General features: G+C 42.5%; 1 protein-coding gene and 1 long non-coding RNA gene across 5 annotated transcripts in view; one reads left to right on the forward strand and one right to left on the reverse strand.

Annotated features, from left to right (window-relative positions):
* The window catches only part of WASHC3 (WASH complex subunit 3), a 44,744-nt gene extending 39,901 nt beyond the window's left edge, over positions 1 to 4,843 (reverse strand). For 3 of the 4 annotated variants that reach the window (XM_025439395.3, XM_025439394.3, XM_025439393.3), the window contains exons 1-2: positions 4,680 to 4,837; positions 3,965 to 4,063 (exon numbers count right to left, since the gene is read on the reverse strand). In XM_025439395.3, the coding sequence (XP_025295180.1) occupies positions 3,965 to 4,063; positions 4,680 to 4,730 (150 nt within the window). In that variant the 5' untranslated portion in view covers positions 4,731 to 4,837. Of the gene's footprint in view, positions 1 to 3,964; positions 4,064 to 4,679 lie in introns of all 4 variants that reach the window. The other variant, XM_025439391.3, reaches the window with a different exon arrangement.
* LOC112654780 (uncharacterized) lies at positions 4,830 to 9,936 on the forward strand. The gene is made up of 2 exons (XR_003133361.3): positions 4,830 to 5,678; positions 9,522 to 9,936. It is a non-coding gene; the product is annotated as an uncharacterized LOC112654780 (long non-coding RNA).
* The last annotated feature ends 5,139 nt before the right edge of the window (positions 9,937 to 15,075 follow it).

The following is a 15,075-nucleotide window of genomic DNA, read 5'->3' on the forward strand; positions in this document are numbered from 1 at the left end:
GAACTGTTATCATGCCAATTTTAGAGAGAAAACTGAGTTTTCACACAAGTAAAATAATCTGAACTGAACTGAACTGACCTGAACTGAAGGCAGATGCTTAACCAATAGAGCCACCCAGGCAAACTAAATGCCAGTTTTAATAGTTAAAAACATCTCTAGACATTGCAAAATGTCCCCTGGTTGAGAACCACTGCTTAAACCGTAGAGGACTATGGGTTTAAATAACATGATCAATGACGGTAACTGTCCCCACCTCCGAAAGTTCTAGCAGAAAGAAGAAACTGAAACAACAGTTTTTCCATCCACATAACCATCCTATCTTTATAAGCATTTAAAGCAAACTTGAAATATCTTGGTTTGGGACAATAAGGGAATTTGCAAGGTACCTGAAGTTTGCCAGATAAGTTGAAAATTTCTTGATTTATCATCCACCTATTTCTAAGGCAATGCATTTTATTAAAGTGAAAAGGAAGATGAAAGGAAGAAATCTGGAGTTAACAGCTGAACATGGAAACAAAAATAAAACACTGTGGCTTTTCAGGTTTGTAAAATATCCAGTCTGCATATCCAATTCTCTAAAAGAGAAACAATACTTTAAAATAATGGATCTCTTGGTATATCACACTGGGTCGAATACATCTTATAAGCCAGAAAGGGAAGCAATCAATGGTTTTATTAATTTTCATCTGACACTTAAACCCAGCATTTGTAAAAGTTGTAAAAGCAGTTATAAAAGTTGTAGAAGTAAATACAGTTTTAAGCAAGATTATTTGGTTGAAGGTTACATCCAAGAGCGGGGTTAAAAATTGGATGCAGAAGATAAGCACTATAAAATTTTGTTAGGTTATATGAAAATTCTCAGTATTTTTTTCTATTCTTAAAGAATTTAGAAAAAAGAAACAGTTTAGAGTATCTAAACTTGGCTGAATACTCTGTATTCTAGACATGTTACAAGTTGGAGTCAAAATAACACATATGATTGCCCTATTTATAGAGGAGCTTTGAATTTAAAATTCATTATAAGGTTAAATTTCTGCTCAGTTTTATCTGTAATAGGCATAGAACTTGCATTGCACTCCTCATCCCATCCTGTTTTAAATTTGCAAACCCAATGGACCACCATAAGACTTTTCTGATTAGGCCCAGAACAGAAATGCTTACTGGGATTTGTGAAGGAAGAACTTTGTAACTTGAGTCTGATTCAACTACTTTCCTTTCTCTGTCTTCCAACCTTTCTTCTTACCCTGATTACAGTCATTAAAAGAGTTGCAAAGCACCCTGGTATCCAGAAAGTTTTTAAAAAGTGAAGTTCTACAGTTTTCTCTTTATTAGAGAATTCTAAAACCAGTATTATTGATGAAGAAAGAGCCCTAATCATTTGTTTCAAATTTACTTCCAGTTTGAGTTTAGCTGTGACTGAAGTTGTTACAGGTGGGTTTGGTTCAAATCAAATTATGTGAAAAACAACAAACAAAGGTTTCCTTCCCCCCCGCTTGTCACAGTTCACTTCCAATTCAAAAAATAACATCTGCGTTTCCTTTTTTACTGAGGGAGAAAATACATTTTGGCTCTTGTTTAAGGCTTTCACTAAACAAGGACTATAGGTCTAATAGGTGCTATCAACAAACAACCCATTTTGAAAAATCACATTGATCTTAACTCGAGGAAAAAAATGGCACTTGATGTTGAATACATACATTATATCCTCGGAATTTATCACATCAAAAAAGACATCACATCCATGAATATGGCATAGCAAAGAAGAGAATACAAATCTAAAAAAAACAAATTTTTAAATAGCTCACTGCAGTACCTAACCAGATCAGAAGGTGTAATGTAACAGAACAGTGAAACACTTCTATTTTTTCCAGTTATTAGATCAGAATTAGAACCCCAACTCTGTTACTTTCTATGTGAGTGTGGACACAAGTAATACTTGTCCACACAAGTAATAGTAGTGACTCCAGCTATAAATACTATGCACACAAATATATGTTGAATGAATGAATAAGGACTAAGCAAATGATTTAAATCTCTCTACATCTCAATTTCTGTGTTTCTAAAACACAGAAAATTGGACCTTTCTCAAAGGGCTGGGCTGTGATGATTGAATACATGTAGAACACTTAGTAAAATGCCTAGCACAGAATAAGCAGACAATAAATATTAGTGTCATCACACCAGTCAACAATTGACATAAATATCCAAACTGCTAAAATATGAATTTGCAAATAATGAGTTAGAGTCAACCCTAGACTACCATCCATAAGAAGAAGGTGGCAATAAACTACCTTCAAACTTCACGAGTTTTTGGTCAACAAACTTTTCTCTAGGGTTTAAGGAAGAGAAGAAGTAGGGACTAGTGAGACACTCAAAACAGTTGAGGGGAAGCTGAGAGAGAGAGAGACAGAAGGGGGTTAAAGAGTGAATCACGTGGTTTTGCTAATACGTAGGCAATAAATAAACAGGAGAGGATTAGTTATATTTGATCTAGTCTTTAGTAAATAGGATTCACTATCCAGGCAGTGAAAATTACTAAACACTAGGAAAGTAAGGGGCTGCCCCTGTCTCAGGGCAGTTTAACTGAGTTGCCTTCATAGGTGTGTTTGCTGGTTGTTGTTTTATTTTTTTAATCTGGTGATAAGGAGTATGGGGATGGAATATTTGCTCCTCTCTGCTAACAATCCTTGAACCCTCTCTCTCCACCCTGCCTATCCTGGTATAAAAAGTGAGGGACTAAATCCAGTAATCTTTGGTTTACTGCTCTGTGGTCAGTAGATTCTATATCCCATTTAGAGAGGCAGCAATATACGATAAAACTCATGGGAGCAAGCACCTAACTTCTGGGCCTGTTCGATAAAATACATGGAACAGAGTCCCTGACTCTATCAATTATCATATTTCACTTTTGTTTTAGTGAGAAGGCAGAAGAGATTTTGGCTAGAGATTGCTAATTTAGACAAAAATAACATATGCTATACATGTGAAAATAGTTTCCCTGTCTCCATGCAAATTTTTGCTAATAGGAATTCATCTAACAAAAACTACTTGCTAAAGCTATACCTTATAAATAAAACAGTGAACTAAATACTGTTTTTATTGACTCACCTGTGAATGATCTCATTTTATTCCTCCTTCTCCTTTCTTAAACCCAATTTAAACCCATGGTTCCATTTCTTTCCCATTCTCTTTTTTGGCTTTTGAAGAAAAAACAGGGGTCCCTGAACCTGGTACCTAATCCTTAACTGGTTATTTGCTAAAAGTATTTTTATTATTTTCATAATATTTGATATTTGATATCAAGGATATTTGATACTAAAGTTATGTTTTGAGGCTACTTCCCCAACCATCATTTGCATCAAGGAATGTTAAATAGTATTTTTAAAAAATATTTTACTTATTTATTCATTTAATAGAAAGAATGAGTGGAGGGGGAGGGGTAGAGGGAGAAGCAGACTCCCTGCTCAGGGAGCCAGGTGCCTGGATCCTGATCTAACCAAAGGCAGATGCGCTTAACCAAAGCAGCAGTGATTAATCACAGACTGAGCCACCCAGGTGCCCCGATAATTTTAATATAAACTGAAAATAATGTGTACTTAAAAATGTAAATCTTTGAGAGAAAAAAATGTAAATCTTCAGGGAAAACAATGTAAATCTTTGGGGTAATAGAAACAAATTTCAAAGTAATGTTTTTGACTGTGAATTCCTTTTTGTTCTCTTTAGTCACAGACTTAGTAAACTATCTCTGAAGGCCTCCAGAAACTAATTCTGCAGAGGTGGGGTGCAAGACTGATGGTACAGAATGGAGCAGGATTTAAGTAAGGAAGGTTACCAGGACACCTGGACAGCGAGAGGTCCTGGTAAATGAACACATAGACTGCAATTCTTGTTTTACTCATTTGCCACCTTTCAAAGTGTAAGATGGTTCCTGAGCTACCCATTAAACCATTATCACCGGACCTACCTCCTCACAAACTGTAGAAAAGCGGTTGAGGAACTGTACAGTGTGCACCACAAACTGGTTTAGAAATGCCACCGTTCTTTTCTGTTGAATAGCTGGCACCTGTGTTATGTAAAGACAAACATGGTTTGTACAGGACAAAGTACACCATGCAAACCCACTGACATCTGCATCTATGCACACACACACACACACTCCTTGCCATGTAATAATAACAGGCCTCTTTCCTATGCTATAGGAGTTACTCGAAGTACTAGAAATAGTCACGAACTTGTTTTCCTACACTGTGGGAGTGTGGTGTCCGATGATGACAGAAGCTGCAAAGTTTAAGAGGGAGCTTTGGATTCACAAGTGCGAACTTTAGGAGGTAACGGCAGGACACACAGACACACGGAACACTTGGGGATCAAACAGAAGAGGTGAGGTGAGAGGTCGCGACCTGCCCCTGTAGCCGTCGCGTAACCCGTGCGTAGCGAGTCCGCACTCAGGAAGCGCCCCTGACTGACCCCGGGAAAGGCACCCCACCAGCTGGGACGGGTCAGGAAGGACCCTGCATCTTTACAGTGAACTGTGGGGCTTCCCCCCACCGAGGACGGGACCGGAGAGGCCGGGGGTCAGGACGGACGTGGACACGGAGAGATGGGGCGTCCCTGGGACCGAGCGTCCGGTGGCCATCCTCCTCCCAGGGCGCCTGAATGCAACGTGGCCTTTTACAAACCTTGGTCAGGTCTATGCCTGACCCCATGAGAGGAAGCCCGTCCTCATCCATGTTGTCAGCGGGTGGGGGACCAGAGGCTCGCCCACAAAGCCCTCCCAAACCCGGCCCGCCCAACCCGGCAACGATGTGCCAACACCTCCCCCTGGGCCCACCCCCCAGCGCCCTTCCCACCGGAAGGAAACACCTCCGCCCGCCAATCACGCGACCGCTCCCGGAGAGCCCGCCTCTTTGCACGGCATTCTGGGATTGGTAGTTCAAGTCTGGGCTGTGACGTCAGACGCAAGGCGCGGGGTAGGACCAGACCGCGGCTTTAGCTGTGGGATCTTAAGAAGGGGGCGGCGCGTGTGGGGTTACCCCTGCTTCCCTCCACCGTCGGGCAAATAGCTAAGTCGTTCGGTAATAAAAAGTATATACATTTAAGTATATACCTGGGAAGTGTCGGATGCTCGCCTCGGTCCTGTGGGGAATGCAGATACTGAGCCTGCTTGCCCTGAAGGGGTTTCTTTATGCCCCGAAGGAGGAGACAGAACTGGTTTCCTTAGGGCTTTAGAACGTGAGACACAAAGTCAGACGCTACAAGTGAGGCGTACACTAACGGAGGTGACAGCCGCTTCGATCGTCGGAAACGTACAACACACAGACCCCGAGACCGAACTTGGCATCAGGGATTTGAAGATGTTGGCTCCCATGTTAACCGTGCAGCTCCGCACCTGTAGGACCCAGGGCAGCCACCAACCAATCTTGGAGCCCTTTCTGTGCACCAACCAGGACACCCAGCACTGAAAAGATGCAGAAATAGTGGCTCACTTCAGAAAACTTCTAGTTGAGGGCAGACACACGGAGTCCAGAAGTGCTGCATCTAGACAGAGGTGCTAACAGCGCTGAGAAAGCTGTGCATCTGCACCCACGTGGGTGTGCGTGGCCCCGTACTTGTAGGTACACCGCAGATAACAGGTGCTCCTAAATCTGAGGAAACCGGAGAAGATAGCCTTTTAGCAGGTACTTGAGTGGAGTTGATGCAGACAGACAGTTGGGGGTGGACTTTTCTACAAAGGCACAGAGTCCTGGGGTGTGTATGGTATGTAGGGAAGACGTGAAGCTGCTTGATTCTGTTGGAGGAAAAAAAAAAAAAATTTCCAGAAATGGAGAATGGTAAGAAAGGAGTCAGGAGAAGTAGAACAGCTCATTAAAGGCCTTTGGTGCCACATTTGATAGTAGACTCCAGGTTTCTCTGAGGTGTGATCCGTGGACCACCTGTATCAGCTATTTGGGAGCTGTCAGGACTTCTTAAAATGCATTCCAGGGACTAACCTTAGAAAAACAAGCACCTCTGGGGGTGAGCCTAGAAATCTGCATTTTATACCTCCCCCCCACACACACACACCTTTATTCTAAACGGAAATGTCACGACGTTTCTTCTGTAGGTGCTGGAGGCCGTTAACAATTCTGAGCAGGAGAGAGACATGATTCACTCTTTCATGACTTCCCTCTCACCTCTCTGGCCATTCGTCTTTCCTTTGTCAGTCCCTTGCCATTTTCCCAACCCCTGGAGTTTCCCACACTGATGTATCTAAGCGCCATCTCAGCCTGGAAGCCAGTGTGGCTGAAGCAGAGTGAGCAAGGTGGGGAACTGGAGGAGATAAAACTCGTGTGGGGACATATTATGGGGAGCCTCGTGGTCCACTGTAAGGGCTTTGGCTCTCCGGGGAAGGTGGGCAGGCGGGAAGACTTCAGGCAGAGGCCTGAGGGGACCCCTGGGGAGCTCTGAGCAGGGGAGTGGCAAGATCAGGACTGTGTTTGAGGACAGTCATTGTATTAGGCACAAGGTAATGAGGGGCGCTGGTGGCAGCCCCGGAGAAGCTGCCGAGCTGCACCGTCACCCTTTACTCCATCCTCTGCTGTGCTTAAGCATTCATCAAGCTGCGCACCTTCAGCTCCTGCTCTGCTCTTGAATCTGCCCGAAAGGCTCAGGTGACCTTCAGGCCGCATGTCACCTTCCGACGTGCTCTGCCTCCCGGGATCCTGCAGTGGCCTCTCTTGCCCCATCTGTGTACCTCCAGCCTCAGCACCTGCGGCCCGGTAGCTACTGTTTACACACCAGATGTGCTGGCCATCCCGGGATGTGGTTTAGCTCCTCGTTGCCCTCAGTGTACTGTGCTCACGAGGCCCGCGGCCTGGGCCTGGCTCTTGCTCACCTCTCCAACCTCGCTTCCCACTCTTCTTTCCTTTTAACTCCCTGCCCTGGAACATCTCTAAATTCTTGAAACTGGAAATTGCTGTGGGCCTTAAATGCACTGTGTCCCCTGCCTGTGGCCTGCCCCTTGTCCCCCCACCCCCCCCCCCTGCCCCCGCCCCTGCCCCTGCCCCTGCTTACTTGTCTGCTGCCTCCTTTATCCTTGCTTCCCAGCACTTTGACTACAAGGTACTTGGATGTAATATTTTTTGTGTTCATCCTTCTTGAAGTTTGCTGGGCTTCTCAGATCTGTGGTTTGATGTTCTAAGTCAAAATTTTGGAAGGTTTTTTTAGCCATTAATTTAAAAAAAAAAAAAGATTTTTTTTGTCATGTTTCTTTTTTCTGGGACTCCAAGATACATGTATGTTAGATTGCTTAGTACTGTCCACAGTTCATTGATGCTCTGCTTTTTTTTTTTCCTCCCCAGAATAGGTAATTCTTATCAACCTATCTTCAAGCTCACTGAAACTTTGTTTTCTAGGGTTCAATTTATTATGAAACTACTCATCCAATAAATTTTGATTCTAGATTCTTCAGTTCTAAAATGTCCATTTTTAGGAGTTTCTGTTTTTCTCCTAAAATTCCTTGCAACGGGCAGCCCCGGTGGCTCAGCGGTTTAGCACCACCTTCAGCTGGGGGTGTGATCCTGGAGACCCAGAATCAAGTCCCATGTCGGGCTTCCTGCATGGAGCCTGCTTCTCCCTCTGCCTGCGTCTCTGCCTCTCTCTCTCTCTCTCTATCTCTCTGTGCCTCTCATGAATAAATAAATAAAATATTAAAAAAATTAAATTTCTTGCACCTATCTCCCATCTTTCCCTGTGTGTCTATGTATACACACACACATATATATATATATACATATATATATATATATATATATTTTTTTTTTTTTGAGAGAGAGAGAGAGAGGAGGGAGGGGTAGAGGGAGAGGGGGAGGAAATCTCAACCAGGTTTCATGCCCAGCACAGAGCCCCATGCCTGGCTTGATCTCACAATCCTAAGATCATGACCTGAGCTGAAATCAGAGTCAGATGCTTAACCAACTGAGGCGCCCCTCCCTGTATATTTTTAAAAACAAATTTATAATTGTTACTTTCAACTTTTTAAAAAGATTTTATTTATTTATTCATGAGACACACACACACACAGACAGAGACACAGGCAGAGAGAGAAGCAGGCTCCCTGTGGGAAGCCTGATGTGGGACTCGATCCTGGGACCCCAGGATCACAACCTGAGCCAAAAGCAGACGCTCAACCCCTGAGCCACCCAGGCACCCCTGTTACTTTCAAATTCTTATCTAATGGTTCCAGTATCTGGTTCACCTATATGTCTGCTTCTTTTAGGTTTGACTATGGGTTCTTTTTCCTCTGTTTTGGGATGTCACATATTTTTAATTTTTATTCTGGACCTTCTGAGAAAAAAAAAAAAAGGAACAGTGGAAATTAAGTGAAGAACTGAGCCTTCAGATACTTCACACATTGAGTTGAACTGGTGCTGGGCTCTAGTTTTAATCAGACTGCATTCCCTTGCAGTTAGCCCAACTCCTGACCTCCTGTGAAGAGTGGAACTCTTTGATCTTGTCAGTGTCTGAGTTGGAGGGGAATGGTCTATGGTGTCAGAACATTTTGGTTCACCTTTGTGTTCAACTTCAGCAAGGCCTAGGACCCTAAACCTATGAGAATGTGCAAGACTTTTAGTGTTCTTTTTACTTACCAGACGTATTTCCTTCTACTGCTGCTATCTTAACAATCTTAGGGAGTGGGATGGAGGCCCAAGTGAATTTTTTTTGGAGGGGTTGGGGTCCTTCCAGGCCCAAGTCTGTCCCACCAGCTTATACTGTTGGCAAAAAATCTCAGCTGGCTTCTTCTTGACTCTGCAGAGTCCCTCAGAGTGTCACAGGCTTGTTCCTCCCCTACCCGTAGCTAGGCCAGACCTCCCTGAGCAGGGTAATGTGACAGCTCTCTACACACTTCCATCCCCCTAGACCCAGACTTCTCTGTAGAATTTAGTTCACTAAGGTCTTATTCCACCCACTGCTTTCTAACAACCCATGGAAAAATATGATTTTTATTTTATCTGGTCACTTTTTATTAGCACAGATGTGACAGGCTTTCTCACATCGTTCCATCTCCTAAATGGTAGCAGAAGCTTTATCATCCTCTCCCAGGAGAAGCGTTCCCTGATCCACCAATGCTGGACTCAGTGTACCTCTGAATATATACTTGCACAGTGTCTTCTGTGTTATGTTATCGCTGGCACATTCTAGACTCACTTGTTTGCCTGAATGCCCTACTAGACCGTTGATTCAGGGCAGGGGTTGTGACCTAAAGAAAATCTTTAAGTATCTGTCAAGTGATTCTTGGGCCTAATGCCCCTGTGCTTCCACCTTACTTGATCTTCCATGGATCTTTGATTTAGGCCAGCACCCTAATTCTGTGTAAACCCATTGAACCAGCTTACCTTGAGCAGAGGAGAACCAACCCCGACCGTGCCTTCCTGGTTACATGGGTTATATGTAAGCAGCAGGCAAGGACAGCTATCGTCTAGAATCACAGAGACATGAGCCTGCTCTCAGTTGCCCAATTGACAATTTTTTTTTTTTTTCAGAGCAGTTTGCTTTCTTAAAACAAAACACCAAAGGCTGGATGTGATTTCTGGTTAACAGAAAGAAGAGTGGCAGCTTTTCTCTGCCTCCCGGGATCCCTGGCAAATACTGTTCATGAGTCACCTGTGGCTCCTGACAGCAGTGCCCTTCACAGCTTAGTGACTGGATTGCTGGATTGCCAGGGCGACCAGAAACAACCGGTGGCTACAAGTCCCAGCCAGCTAGTGGGAATCTTCTGCCGCGTACCCCTTCCTCCGGGTTTCCAGCAGAGATGGATTACATTCCATGTGCTGTGGTGCATTTTGGAGGCAAAACAAGTAGATTGGAATCAATACTGGTTCCAAAGGGCAGAGACTAAATGTAACACCCACATGTATCTATTCAATAAAAAAACCTTGAGGATGTTTCGACAGTGAACTTTGTTATCATAGCAGATTGCTAGAAAATAATTTAATTTTATCGTAAGTTCTTAGGTAGGCAAAACCATGAGAACAGGGTGCCAGTTTTTCTTCTGCATCTCTTCCTGCTTGGTTCAGGATGAGCAGTTAGAGGGGTGCAGTGTTCCTTTGGATGAGCGGGAAAATGAAGTCCAATGTCCCCTATTCCCCACTCTACTCCCAACACTTATGTATCTTACAGATTGTGAACTGGGACTTGGTTAAGCGAATTGGGTTGTAGGCTTATATCCTCTACGTGGGACGCTGGATTGCCTCTGGAAAGCTACCTTAAGAGGGGTCCCCGTCCCCAGGAAGACAGCTTATAGCCTGGTGAGGATCCTGCTTCCTTTGATGAGTCTTTTTTTTTTTTTTTATTTATGATAGTCACAGAGAGAGAGAGAGAGAGGCAGAGAAACAGGCAGAGGGAGAAGCAGGCTCCATGCACTGGGATCCTGATGTGGGATTCGATCCCGGGTCTCCAGGATCGCGCCCTGGGCCAAAGGCAGGCGCCAAACTGCTGCGCCACCCAGGGATCCCTCCTTTGATGAGTCTTGGAGGGGGGTGCTCTCACCAGTGGTTTGTACCCACCGGTTTTAATTTATGGGAGTAACTAAGTGATGACAGAGTGATGCTACATTTCCCCAGAGAAGGGCACAGCACGCCACGTGGCCATAGCGGAAACAGCGGAGCTGGGGAAGGAGGCAGAGAGGCAGGAGCTGGATGAAGGCAGAGGCCAGAGTCTTTACTGGTGTGTCAGTGGGAAAGGCAGGGCAGGGGAAGCAGTTTGAAGTCTTCCGCTGAGCTCCGAGACATCTGTGCTGTCCCTCACTGTGTGTACCCGGCTCTGGGTAGGTACAGGACGGGAATACTGCTGGGCATACGAGTTAGATGAGGAGGTTGTTGGGGCTAACGGGCTCCAGATTGCTTGGTTTGTGTATGAAACAATGTACTTCCAAGGCAGTTAGTTTACTCTTCTTAGGAATTAGCTAGTTACGGGAGATTGGTGTCTCTCAGGGTCTGCAAGGCCACAAATGCCAGAGCTGCAAGAATACAGGAAAAAAAAATGTGTATTATACATTAATATAATTGGTCCTGTGATGAATGGCTGCTAAAAAGATAAATACAGAATCTAAGAAAACAGAACACTCACCTTTCAGTATGTGGATTTTAGGTAATAGTTTCAGCAAGTCACCTCACTTCTGAGTCTAGAGTCTCATTCAATTTCTGAAGAAGTGATCAGAGGGGAAGGAGCCTTGCTGAAACTATTACCCCCTGGCTCTGCAAGCCACGGGAGGGTATTTGGACAGGGGTGTGTGTAATTACTACCCCTCCACACTCTCACACCTCCTGCTCAGCAACCCCTGAAGCACTTCACCCCCCTTCAGAGGAACTGATGCTCCAAGAATTCCAAGTGTCTTAACTTTCCTACTTTTGAAGAGGAAGCCACTCCTCTTCCTTCAATCTTTACAACACTCTTGCTTTCATTACTCATTAATTCCTAGCACATGCTACTGTTATCTTTTTCGTGACCATGTGACATCGCCAACCTCTGCAATTTCGTTGAGATCAGAGGCCAGTTTCCCTTTCCTTACACTGCCTTGTGTAATCTAAGAGCTATGCATGTTGGTTAACATTTGCTGTTTAAGAGTTTATTATAAAAAGTAAAATATTTATCAGAAAACAAAGCAAACAGCATAAGAGGGAAAAATGTTACCCAGTCTTTTTAGATGTAACTGTTAACAATTTCTATATTGTCAAGGTATCTTACTTTGAATTCACCGAGTCAGTTTTTCCCTTATCGGTGGGGGTATAAATTAGTAGGCCTCAATCATGAGTCTTTGCTTAGCTTTGTACACCTTTTATAGCACTCTGTTCTCTTCATAGAATAACCCTCTCCATTTATTTAAAAAAAAAAAAAAAAGCAGGGGATGATGCCACTATCAGCTGCTTCTAATTAACCTCCTCTGGCTCTTTTAGTAAATGACTCAGCACCTGGACTTCTTAAAGCGGTCAGGTTATTTTGAATCATAACCACATAAAATCACTTAACACTACTCTGGAAGTTCAACATCAACATTTCTTCCTGTAGCCTTGTTTCTAGAGTCCAAAATGACCATGTTAGAACCTTTGCTATTATCCTTTAAAAAATGACTGGGCCAGAAGGTATGAGCCAGTCAGTCTAGGAAAGTAAGTGATTCACAATATTTTCCAGTATAATAAGCCCTTTTTAATAGAAAAAAATTTTGAGGAACCCCAGATAATTGTGGCTGGATATTTAGTATTCACTGAGTGAATATATACATATTGTTGAAGATTTAAAATAGGAATATTAAATGGAAATGGGTGAACTATATTGGGAAATCCATCTTAAAATCTCAAATATTCATTCAAAATAGTAGTTTGCTTCCCTTTATTTTCCAGGTTAGGTTCTATTAGTTTTCCTATAATATGCCCTACATTAGAAAGTCTTTTATATACCTTGTAGACTGGAATTGTTATTCTGGCTTTCATTTGAACTCCAGGGCCAAACCTGGAGGTCACATATCAAGATGATGGACACAACACCTTGATACATCTGAGACCTTCTTTTTTTTTTTTTTTTTCATCTGAGACCTTCTTAACTCTCTCAAGATTTCTGAATGAGGGTAGCCCCGGTGGCTCAGTGATTTAGCGCCACCTTCAGCCCAGGGTGTGATCCTGGAGACCCTGGGATCAAGTCCCACGTCAGGCTCTCTTCATGGAGCCTGCTTCTCCTTCTGCCTGTGTCTCGGCCTCTTTCTCTTTGTGTCTCTCATGAATAAATAAATAAAAGCTTTAAAAAAAAATTTCTGAATGAGGTCCTCAAAGACACTTGTTGGAGAGAAGCGTTCACTGGCAGGCTCATTCCTCCTACGGCCTGTGCACGGTATTTGGGGGGGAGGAAGAGACCATTGGCAAAACACATGAAATCAACATCTGCTAGAATTGTGTGGGAAAGTTTGATTTTTGGGGCAGTTTATATCATCTCAAGACCCCAAGAAGTCATGGCTTCCAAGGTAAAAGAGGATTTTGGTAGTGGTGATTATGAATACAATATTGAGAAACCCTTGCAATAATTCCATACTCTTCCATTTGCCATCAACACGTTGGGAAGCAACAACCCAGGGTTTTGAAAAGATTATATACACCTGTGAACATAGCTTAGTAATTGTGGCAGGTGGGTGGAATGATGGGAAAAAGACTAGGTCAAAAACACTGACAGAATCTAGAATTACTCCATGGGCTTTGGGGCCTAATGTATTTGTCGGGTAAGGCAAGGATGGGGCAAGACTTCTGAAGCAATTATATATATATATATGACTGGGTCCTGTACTTGCTCAAAATAAGTGCCAAGGAAATCTTACTAGAGTCCTATACTTTTCAGGTGGGGGATACTCCCACAGATTTCTCCTTGGAACAGGCAATTGGGAGAGAAATGCCATATTAGCTGTCCACAACAGCTTGAGGCCCTAGTGTCCAACTCTCATGAGAATTAGCCCGACATATCATTTGGCAAAGTATTTTAAATTCCAAAGTCTAAACTTAATGAAAACAAAACAACAACAACAACAAAACACATTTTTTTGTGGTCTGAAAACCAAAGTGAGCTATTCTACAATAATTACTATAAAATATACCTGAGTTATTTTATCTGTAATAAACACCTAGATTTCATTAGTACTAGTGGAAGGAGGAACTAGCAACTTACCAAAGACACATTGACTAAGAAAAGATGGTAGAAATAAGTTCTTTAAAAAATAACCTCTACTGGTCTGGTTTAGACTAATGTCAACTAACAAAGTCATTTCTTACAGTTTCATAGGTCTAAGTGATAATGAACCAAAATGAATTAATTTGTTTAGTCAGCCTCCAATTCTTTATCACTGTGGCATAATTTATAACTAGTTGCTTCTGGCATACTTAGCGGTTAGTTTTCTGGGGCTTATTTCCTTTATACACTGTCTCAAAAATAGAGATTTCCTAAAACAGCATTAGAAAGCTCTTGAGATGGTTGCAGAGATTAACTGTGATTTTGGCCAGAGTCTAATCTTGTCTGAATTTGGCTCAGTAATAAGACAACAGCTGTGTTTATAAGAAAGATCAAAGTTTTGTGTTTAACCACCATTAGGAGCAAAGATACCAGCAGCATTTATTGTCTTTTACTGTAAAGAAAGGAAACAGGGAGCCAACTCATTCTAGCATTGAAAATGCAATTGGTAGAAATGCTTATTTTATACATCCTTGTATCTATGGGGTTACTCAAATTGTTTGCAAATGCTGAGAAACCTGGTGGCCTCTCCTTCTACTTACCATTGTTCATATGGATTTTATAAGCTTACATAAGTGTTACAAGTCCCAAGGTAAGAGTATTCTGTTAAAAATTAGTTGAGAAGGCAAATAGCAATATAACAAACACAGAAGTTAAACAGAAATAGGCCTATCCAAAGAAATTTCCAGGCAAATGTAACTTGATCCTAAATACAAGCAACAATTGTTTTTTTTTAAAGATTTTATTTATTTATTCATGAAAGACACACATACACACACACACACAGGCAGAGACACATGCAAGAAGCCTAATGTGGGACTCGATCCCAGGACTCCAGGATTACACCCTGGGCGGAAGGCAGGAGCTAAACCACTGAGCCACCCAGAGAGTCCCATAACAATTGTTTTTACTAAGGTAGTTCAAAGAACAGCTGAAAAGGTCAGAAAGGAAATTCAGTGCTTTTGATTTCCCATGAAGTCTGTGTCCATGCATGCGAAAGAAATTGGTTATGTCGAATCTGAGTAATGGATATGTCGTCAAATGTGTGTTTGTTTTTCCTTTTGTGAAATTAGATCTTCAAAGCCGATATCCTAATCATTTTGTTGTGTTACTGTGCTTAGTTGACACATGGTTGCTATAAATTAAGGTCATGTTAATACCAACAACAAAAGAAAACTTCTACCTATGGTTTACAAGGCATATTTCTTTAAATTTATAATTAGAAACAAATGTTAGATGTTTTGAAATTCTTTCCCAATGCCTGTTAAAATAAATGTTTTTGAATCAGCAAGGTGTTAGATTAAAGAAACAGAGTGTTCTCTCCTGTCCCTG

The sequence above is a fragment of the Canis lupus genome, chromosome 15 (genome assembly GCF_003254725.2).
Source record: "Canis lupus dingo isolate Sandy chromosome 15, ASM325472v2, whole genome shotgun sequence".
Classification (NCBI taxonomy): domain Eukaryota; kingdom Metazoa; phylum Chordata; class Mammalia; order Carnivora; family Canidae; genus Canis; species Canis lupus.